The following is a 10,466-nucleotide window of genomic DNA, read 5'->3' as shown; positions in this document are numbered from 1 at the left end:
TTTTTTGGGTTTTTTTTTTTTTTTTGAACTAGGGTCTTACTATGTAGCTCAGGATGTCCTTGAACTTATAATCATTTTTGCCTCATCCTCGCTACTGTTGGGATTGCAGGTGTGTGGTACCACATGTGCCTGAAACCTCAGTTTTTTTTTTTTTGGTACCAGGGATTGAACTCAGGACCTTGTGCTTGCCAGACAGGCAACAGAACCACTGAGCCAAATCCCCAGCCCAACCTCACATTTTTTAAGCACTTAAATTGAGTAAAGTAGCATGGTTCTTACATAACGTGGGCATATTAGAGAAAATAAGTTAATTCTAAATAAATGTGATTTGTCTTTAGTCTGTATTGAGTTTATAGGTCAGCGGAATTTTCTTAAGCAATTGCATTTGCAAAATCTTTTGTCTCTGATTTTCATACCATTGATCAAAGAAACTGTTACCCTTACTAAATACAAAGTGATAGAAACCCAGAAATACCAAAGGGGTGGGTATAATGCGCTTGCTGTGCAGATGTAATGGTTAAAATATTCATGATGGGACTGCAGTTTGTTTGTCTCACTGCCAGGCGGCTCTGAACTTCTGGTGGTATATGTGTGATTGTCCCATTTGGCAGCATAGGATGGGCCCATTGGGTGTTACAAGCTGCCCAAGGAGACAGTCGTGCATGAACCACCTGTGGTTCAAGCTGGGTTAAACTAGCAATTTTGAAATGTCATTATTTAAAACAAATTTCTGTTAGTGGGCTGCTTTGTTCTTGCTTAATTTCTTTTTCTTTTCTGTTTTTTTGGTGCTGGGGATTGAACTCGTGTCCTTGTGCTTGCAACCAGGCCACTGAACTGCTGAGCTAAATCCCCGGCTCTTCTTGCTTAATTTCTTAGGTGATGGCTGAATGTGTTGTGGCTGCATGAAAATGTGGTTGATAGGTAAGAAATACAGCCTATTTGGCTTTTTATATTTCACGACCAAGGACTGCATCCTCAGTTTTGGCCTCTTCTCAGAAATGCAGTGTGTGTGTGGCTGGTCATGTGTTTGTCTTTACTGAATGATAGCAGTAATATTTTAACATGTACAACAATAGTGTGATCTTAGCTTGATTAATTTAAAATATTTTCACCTATAAAATTATCAATTCATAGTGGCATGTCAACTCAGTAGGCTTCTAATTCAGTTTTTCCTGTAGCACAGAGATTTTACTGCTTTACCTCTTGAAATATAGCCATCTGATTCTTGCTTGTGTACTATTCTCATTATAGGAAGCTCTTGAATAAATTCTGCTGAAATCTGTTTCTCTCGCCTCCACTGACCTGAGTTACACTGTCTAGAACAAAATAGAGTACTTTGTCTCCTTAAAACCATCATCTTCAAAGCAAAAATCTTTTTATTTCATAAACACATGATGATCTGGTCCTTGCTTACTGGTTTTGTTTCTGGGTGTTCTAGCTGCTCACTGATGTACAGAATGGGTATAAAGTACACAAAACATCGTAATATCTAAAAGTGGCCTGATAAAAGCTGGAGGCTGGCTCAGTCTGTTGCGCCTTGTCTATTCCTCTGCAGTGTATCAAGATTATCATATTATTTGACTTTATTATTTCCTAGACACTTCGTCTCACGCTAATGCACAAAGAGGGATCAACTAAACGTCCAGGTTTTTGCAGTGTATATGGGAGGACATCTTTAGGGTTATGACTTCAAGTTTCATTTGCTTTGTGGACATTTTTCTAAAGTAGGAAGCATGTTACATTTTTATATCTTTCTTTTAGATGAAGTAAAGAAGATCTTAGATAAGTTTTATAAGAGGAAAGAAATTCAGAAACTGGGTGCTGATTATGGACTGGATGGTAAGACTGACAACATCTTTCTAGAACTGTGTTAACTCTTAAGAGTTACAGCTTTGTCAGTATCATTTGGCACCTTGTGGCCTGGAGATACATACGCAGTTGTGGCCCAGAGGTGAGTCTCTGCCTTCTGCTTCTTGGCAGGAGGCTGACAGGACTAACTGGTGAGGCAGACTGCGCAGAGAGGGTCTGTGCAAGTTCAGCCTTCCTGGGTGTTGTGCTGGGAGTTCAGTCTGAGCTCCAATCTCAATAATCTGTCTGTCCTGAATTACTACCATAATAATAGTAAAAAAATGCATTGAGTTTGTTATGGTTTTTATATGTGCTTTTAAAATGGGAACCAGAAATTAAATGTGTTTTGCTTTTGTGTTTTCCACAGCTCGTCTCTTCCACCAAGCTTTCATCAGCTTTAGAAATTATATTATGCAATCTCATTCCCTGGATGTGGACATTCACATTATTTTGAATGATATTTGCTTCAGTGCAGGCAAGTATTTAGACAATTAAAAAAAATTCTGTTGAATATATTTTCTTTTTCTTACTTCTCCAGCAGAGCTTATTTGTTTTAGAATACATCCTGGTAAAATCCCCTGTAAATAATTGCCCACTCTCATGGGAAGCCTTCTAGATCATTTTGCTTTTGCATTGGATTCCTCACAAATTTAGTAAGTCACACATATGCCTTAGATGGGGGCCTTCCTGGATGGTGGTAGTGTGTGCCTGTATGGGAGGCTAGCCTGGGTTATATATCGAGACCATCAAAACACAAAAACAGGGCCAGGGATTGAGCTCAGTGGTTCTGCTGCCTGCCTCAGGAGCACAAGGTCCCAAGTTCAATCCCCGGTACACACACACAAAAACAAAAACAAAGCAAAAAACCATGAAAACACAAACCAACAAACAGACTGGGCCTTGTTCAGTCATCATATGCTTTCTACTGAATGTTAATATAGGCCAGGTGAAACGAGCTCTCATGTGACAGAATTGGTGCATGTGAGATTCTGTTTCTGTCATAGGTTTCATTCTCCTTTACATCAGAATAAAGTTCTTGTTATATAAGAAAAAAAGGAAGAACATCATCGTTTCATTCCCGCAGGCAGTTTGTCTTTGGTTGTAATTTTTCAGTGTGTTTAACTCTTAGACCTTTGCCTTGTGCGGGACACTGAGGAAGAACATGGATACAGAGCAGATGGGATGCACCCCACTCAGAGCCACTAAGGTGTGGAGGATTCTTGCTGAGAATCACTTCACTTTCATATTTGTTTCTCTGTGGTCTTTGTACCCAGCTGGGGGGTGTATGGATTGGTAGAAGGTGTAATTAATACACATAAGGCCCTGGATTTGATCCTCAGCTCCCAAAGTTTTAAAAGATTACAACTCCATCTCTTTTCATGTAACTGTAGGCCTTCACTTAAATGTGTGCATATAGATTCATTCTTTATAGCTTCACTTTTACCAATGCTAATCTTTGCCTGTTTGCACCAGAAAAGTAGCAGAGGTTGGTATTCAGTTTTGTTTTTCCTTGAGTTGAGTTTGGATAACCTTTAGATTGCACATGTTAATGCAGTGTTTTATTTTCCAGCTCATGTGGATGATTTATTTCCATTTTTCTTGAGACATGCCAAACAGATATTTCCTGTGTTGGAATGTAAAGATGATCTACGTAAAATTAGTGACTTAAGAATACCACCTAACTGGTTAGTCTCTTCTTTGTGGATTTGAAATTTTCAGTTTCTAGTTTTGGGATACTATTGATTACTATGTATTTTATTGTTTGCCAGATGACAGATGATAGGGTGTCTTAGTTACTTTTGTTGATGAGACATAATACCTAACACCTACAATTTAAAGGAGGAAGGGTTTATTTTAGGTTATAGAGGTTTCAGTCCATTGTCAGCTGGCTCCAAGGCAGGGCAGCATGGCAGGGGAGATAGTTTATGGCATGGCAAGCAGGAAGCAGTGAGACATCAAGGGAGTAGGAAGGATATATACTTCTAGGCCACACCCATAGAGACCTACCCCCTCCCAATGTCACACCCAGCTATAAACCCATAAGCAGAGTCCAGTGTCACACACCCATGATCCCGCAACCTCCCAAAAGCCCTACCTATGAGCCCATGAGGCTTTAGGGGGACATCTAGATAGAAGCCATAAGATAAGAAGTTTGGTTTGTGTTATTTTCCCTGAAAAAACAGGTAGTTAATTCTTTCTGCAGTTTTCTGGTATCTCTCCCTGTTTCTGATTAAGTTTGGATTTAGGTTTTATTGGGGCAGATCTGAAGTTTCCCTACTTTAGGGTTTTGTCTTTAGGTCTGAGCTGTAGCCTTCCTGGTGTCTCAGCTGAATGCCTGGGTGTTAACAAGCTTTTTCCCCCAAAGCTAGAGTAGCAGCATCTCCTAGCACTTTGAGGACTCTTTGAGACTCTGCTGATCTCTTGTGGTCTGCTGTCTTGTGGGCCTTGCTGGTTCTCCCCTTCTACATACTCAGCCCACCTTTGGTCAAGGGCCCACAGGGAACCCACACAGACTTCAGGGCTCCCCTGCCCTGCACTCTTTCTGCTCTTCCACACTACCCTTCAAATTCCAGCCACTCCATCAACTCTGAGCTTGATCTCTGCTGCTTTGTTCAGTGGGACTGTTGTGCTTTGCTTGGGTTCCACCTCCTGTGCCCTACTGGGGCGAGTAGCTCCCATGTTCAGCATTCCCTTCTTTTAGGGGTTACAGTCCTGCACTGCCTGTTGTCCATGGCCCCAAAGAATTGCTGCATGTATCTTGCTCAGTTTTGCACTTGCTGACTGGGGGAGGGCAAGTCCACTCCTTATCTGTTGGTCCATCATAACTAGAAGCAGAAGACTCAATTAAACTTGTATATATTGAAATTCAGAGGCCTGAAATACTTGTTTTTAAGGTAAAATATTTTGGGGGCTTTTTTTTTGGTACTGGGGATCAAACTCAGGACATTGCACTTGAGAGGCAGGCAGCGGCCCCATGGATCCAAATCCCCAGCCCTAAGGTCAAATGTTTAGAGCTGTGAGAACGATATGAATGGATTTGTAGAGCAGTTTAAACTTGTTTTTAGTAATTCCTGAAGAAAAGAGTTTGTATAATTGGGGAAATATCCAAGAAATTAATTTGCATTTTGAATTTTCTGCCTGCTAGTTAGTTAATGTCATTCTTGGAAATCAGTAATTATTTTAATGTGGATGTGAAACTGGGTGTAGACTATTGTGTGACTGTTAAGAGGGTATTTAATTTGGACCCCCATTGATATCTTTGCCAGGATGGATTTTGAGGTTGATGGAACTAAGCTATTTACCACTTAACGTTTTAGGTACCCAGAAGCCAGAGCTATACAGCGGAAGATAATATTTCACTCAGGCCCCACAAACAGTGGAAAAACTTATCATGCAATACAGAAATACTTTTCAGCAAAATCTGGAGTGTACTGTGGTCCTTTAAAATTACTGGCACATGAGATCTTCGAAAAGAGTAATGCTGCTGTTAGTATATTACCAAGTATTTCCTCTTCTTTTTTTCCCTTGTTTTCTTTTTTGAGAGTGAAGGTGGACCTGGGGAAAAGACATATGTAGTAATTTACTGTTAACAAAAAAATTACCTTATTTCTGTGCACCTAAGAAACTGTGACTTGTAAGAGGTTCCATTGTTACATGTACAATTAAGAAAGAAAAAGATGCTGCCAACTGAACTCTGAGAGGCCAACAGTGCTTAAGTTGCAGCCTGATTTCAAAGGTACTAAAATGTACACTTTAGAAAGAATGGAATAAAATATTACAGAATGCTTCACATGTGTAATGAAATACAGAGAATAGCATGCAAATAGCTTTAAATGCACTACTGAACTCCATTAGGCCCTAGTTTGTTTTATTTATTTTTTTTGTGTTGGGGGGAATGTAATTGGGAATTATAACCTAAGGAACGCTGATCTACCGCCTCAGCTCATTTTTAAAATTTTATTTTGAGACAAGATCTAAGTTGCCTAGGTTGGCCTCCAATTTGCGATTCTCCTGCCTCAGCCTTCTAATTACTGGATTTGCAAGCATGCGTCACCATGCCTTGCTTAGGACTTTTTTTCCCCAAACATAACCATAGGTTATTTACCTAAAACCTGAAACAGGATATTTATTTATCTGAGGTGGGGTATTGCTATGTTGCCCAGTCTGGCCTCAAGTTTTCAGTTCTCCCACCTCAGCCTCTTGAATAGCTGGGATTAAAAGCATGTATCACTACACCCCAGTTCTTAAAGCAGGATATTTACTATTGCTAGAATATTATTTATTTACTTAGTTTGGTATCAGGGATAGAACTTGGGTCCTTGTGCTTGGGGGGCAGGCGGTGGAACCACTGAACTAAATCCCCAGCCCGCTAGAATATTATTAGTATACAGTAGAAACTTAAATTTTGTCAGTTGTCTAATGACAATATATTATTCCTATGTTCCTCCAGGATCCTGTGCAAAGTCTTACACTGTATTTGTCATTTCTGTAGATTGCATTGATCTGGAATAATTTTTTGGCCTGCGTCTTTTATAACCTTTACATTTTGAAAGACTAGAGGTCATTAGTGTGGTAAATTGTTGCTCAGTGTGAATGTGACTGATACTCCTTCATGATTCGATACAGTCCTGTAGAATGTCACCATTCCAGTTTGCTTGGACTTTCCCAGATTTAATACCAAAAGTGTTTTATTCTGGGGAACCCCTCAGTCTTCAGCAAGCTGGGATGGTTGATCACCCTAATATATCCCGGCAGTGATGTTGGTCCTTCTCAGGGAATGAATTTCACTTAATAGTGTTCTTTTTTTCTTTTTTCTTTTTTTGGTACCAGGGATTGAATTCAGGACCTTGCGCTTGCAAAGCAGGTGGTGGAACTACTGAGCTAAATCCCCAGCTCAATAGTGTTCTTCTTGCATATAGAAACAGTTTGTGTTCATTTAATAACTCTAATAGTATAGAAACACAAAGTTTAAAAGTGAAATTACTAGAAGCATACATTCTGTTTCCTGAGGGTTTAGCTGATTTAATGTTATTCTGTTTATGTTATATAAAAGAGTAGCTCTATTTCTTATAAAAAGGGGGAAAATTGGGAGTATTTTATTTCAGCTATTAAATACATTTGATAATAATGGAGAGAATATGATATTAAAATCCAAAATTTATTTTTGCTATTTTCTTTGTCTGAATCTCTTTCTCTCTCCCTCCCCACTCCTCTCTCTTTTTTACAGTTAAGGCTTTGTTGTGTAGTCCAGGCTAGCCTGGGACTCTGTGTAGTCTAGGCTGATCTTGAACTCACCTGTTGTTTTCCAAACAGAACTAAGTCAAGGTTTCTTTTTGTCATTCCAGGGTGTGCCATGTGACTTAGTGACAGGTGAAGAACGTGTGACAGTTGAGCCGAGTGGGAAACAGGCTGACCACATTTCTTGTACTGTTGAGATGTGCAGTGTTACGACTCCTTGTATGTATATGCCTTTTAAAATGATTTGGTAGTTTTTATTTTAAAATACATGTTTTTTATTATTAGAAAGCATTAAAAAATCTAGAACAGGTCACCTCTACCTGGCTGAGAAGCTGGGAACGGGTCCCTAGACGCCGCTTCTCATCCTTGATTGTAGCCCTGCCGCTGCCTGATTGGTAGATTCGTGTAGCCTTTTTAATAATTGAATAAAGATGAAAATGGATCCAAAACATTAAGTTCCTTCTCCACCAAAGCAGTAGAAGAGTACCACCTTCCAGTGGCTCAATTCAGGTTTTGGAAAGGAGAAGAAAAGTGAAATACTGAAAACCGAAGCAAAGAAAACTTCATTTTGGAACTGTCTTTCTCCTTGACTACCCCTCACTCCCTGTCTTTCTACTTGTTTTAATTTGCTACATTTATAAATAGTGAAGACCAAAGAAATAGAACATGTATTTAAGAGCTATATACCAAGAAATTTCCCCAGAAAGCTGCTGTTCTGTAGAGGAAAAAAGTTTATCAAATTCCTGAGTGGTTCTTTTTTTAAAGCAAGTTTTCTTAGGTCCTTAGATTTTGAAGGTTAAGATAATTACATACACATGTAGCTGCACACTGTTTTTAACAGTTGTGTAAAAATAATGAGATTTGTGTTTTGAGGGCTTTGTCATGTGGTGGGTTTACCACTGGAGTTGACTGCTCTGAAGATTTTTTGATTGTTTCAATGTTTTCGATCACCTTGATATCATTATTTACCTGCACGTTGAGCTACCTGTCTTTCTATGACCTGTTTATGAACAGTGTTTGCCCTCACTGTGCAAATGTCCATGTATCACCTATTTAAGCAACATTATAGTGCTGTTACTCAAGGAAGTTGAATAAGGTGAACATAGACATAGCTTTTTCCCCTTAACCCTCTTTTTAAATGTAACAAATACTTTTTATGTTCCCCTTCCCCCTTCCATTGCCCCTCCCCCCTTTTGGAAACGTGTTTGGAACTAGGTAGTGGAGAATGAGCAATTGAAGTGAATAAGAAAGTGAGCCACAAGGAGCCGGGCTTCTTTGTGCTTCATTACAAGGTGTACTGCTGGCCAGGTTATTTAAGCTCCCTTTTAACAAGAAAATCTCTCTGGTGATCCATCTGGTAACGCAGTGAGTTCGGAAAACAGGACCACAAAGGTTACACTCTTGGATCCTGGCCATGAGGTTGGATGCCTCCCCTTGCTGAAAAGAGACACTGGACCTAAATGGCGCAGCATGACTTTGTTCCTGCTTGGCTAAATTTCTCAACGCCATAGTGAGCTAAGTCACCTACAACAACATTTGAAAAACACGGAGACCACCTACCCCAAGGAGAAGGTAGATTTGGAGTAAACCATTATAGATGCAATTCCTCTGATGGCTTTTTTAACAATGGACCTTTATGAACTATAGGAGATTCCTGGCACCAGCCCTCCCTGTTCCGCCATGATTCTGTGGACTCTGGTGTCTCTAAGGGAACATATGCTGGAATCACAGGGAATTTATCTGGTTGGCACAGCTCTTCTAGGGGTCATGATGGCATGAGCCAGCGTAGTGGAGGTGGCTCAGGGACCCATCGACGCTGGAATGGCAGCTTCCACTCCTGAAAAGGCTGTGCCTTTCAGGAAAAGCCACCTACAGAGGTTAGGGAAGGAAAAAAAGGACAAGGTGGAAAAATTGCAGTTTGAAGAGGAAGACTTTCCTCCTTTAAATCCAGAAGCTGGCAAACACAATCAGTCATGCAGACCTATTGGAACCCCTGCTGAAGTGTGGGAAAACCCTCCTAGTGCCAACCAACCTTACAAGATGCTAGTAATCAAAAAAGTTTCCAAAGATCCTGCTGTTGCCTTCTCTGCTGCATTCACCTCAGCAGGATCTCACCATGCAAATGGAAATAAATCATCAACCATGGTTCCAAGTATCTATATGAACTTGGTTCCTAAGCCTGCACCACCTCCTTCCAAGCCCAGTGCATGGAAAGCTAACAGAATGGAACACAAATCAGGATCCCATTCCTCTAGCCGGGAGTCTGCCTTTACCAATCCAATCTCTGTTACCAAACCAGTGATACTGGCTGGTGGTACAGTTCTAAGCTCTCCCAAAGAGAGTCCCTCCAGCACTACCCCTCCAATTGAGATCAGCTCCTCTTGTCTGACCAAGTTGACACACTGAACCACTGACAGGAAGAGTGAGTTCCTGGAGACTCTGAAGGATGACCAGAATGGAGACTTCTCTGAGAGCAGAGACTGTGACAAGCTGGAGGATTTGGGGGACAACAGTACACCCAAACCAAAGGAAAATGGGGAGAAAGCTGTCTTCAGAATGGTCTCTCTCTCCCCATTGTGGAAGAAGGGGAGGTCCTCTCACATTCTCTGGAAGCAGAGCACAGGTTATTGAAAGCAATGGGATGGCAGGAATATCCTGAAAATGATGAGAATTGCCTTCCACTTACGGAGGATGAGCTCAGAGAGTTCACATGAAGACAAAGCAGCTGAGAAGAAACGGCTTTGGAAAGAATGGCTTCTTGCAGAGCCACAGTTTGAGCCTCTTCTCCCCTAGGAGAAACACTTGTAAAGCAGAGTTTGAGGATTCAGACACGGAAACAAGTAGTGGTGAGACATCAGATGATGATGCCTGGAAGTAGGCACAGAAGTGTTCACAGTTCATCTGAACCAGTAAACTCAGCTTGTATGTTTCAGGAATATGCAAAAGAAATTGTTGTTTTCCTTTTCTTATGTTGAATACTTAAGGCACAAGGGAAATAATCATATCCCACAGAGAGAGCAGTTGGCTTGTTGAGCTTTTGTTGTTGTTCTTTCCTGTTAGCTGCTTAATAGAGATGTTTGTGTGGTGGGAAAGATTTTTAAAATACACGTGCAGAACATACGGGCAATGCACAGGCGGGAGCTGGCAGTGCAGATGGGGAGGAGCTGGTGCTGGCTTGCAGCAGCCGCTTCCACTACCAGCCCTGGGGCGCTTACTCACCCCTGTGCTCAGGCAAACATTGTCAATGACAAAGTGACTATTGAAGTTATAATTGTATTAAATTAATGCTAATAATTTGGATATTTTATTTTATTTTTGGCTGCTTGGGTAACTTTAGCCCTTAACCAAGCATATGGTTTTTTGTTTTTGTTTTCCTTTTT

General features: G+C 40.6%; 1 protein-coding gene and 1 pseudogene across 1 annotated transcript in view; both read left to right on the top strand.

Annotated features, from left to right (window-relative positions):
- Supv3l1 (Suv3 like RNA helicase) overlaps positions 1 to 10,466 on the top strand; it is a 29,555-nt gene that overhangs the window by 3,940 nt on the left and 15,149 nt on the right. The window contains exons 2-6 of the mRNA XM_010605925.3: positions 1,762 to 1,839; positions 2,216 to 2,323; positions 3,419 to 3,533; positions 5,166 to 5,334; positions 7,194 to 7,305. Coding sequence (XP_010604227.1) covers positions 1,762 to 1,839; positions 2,216 to 2,323; positions 3,419 to 3,533; positions 5,166 to 5,334; positions 7,194 to 7,305 — 582 coding nt within the window. The remainder of the gene's footprint in view (positions 1 to 1,761; positions 1,840 to 2,215; positions 2,324 to 3,418; positions 3,534 to 5,165; positions 5,335 to 7,193; positions 7,306 to 10,466) is intronic.
- LOC104849468 lies at positions 7,869 to 10,429 on the top strand (annotated as a pseudogene).

Source organism: Fukomys damarensis, unplaced genomic scaffold (assembly GCF_012274545.1).
Source record: "Fukomys damarensis isolate Sample0158 unplaced genomic scaffold, DMR_v1.0_HiC HiC_scaffold_20, whole genome shotgun sequence".
NCBI lineage: Eukaryota > Metazoa > Chordata > Mammalia > Rodentia > Bathyergidae > Fukomys > Fukomys damarensis.
Note: the sequence above shows the minus strand (reverse complement) of the source record. Positions and strands in the feature narration are given on the sequence as shown.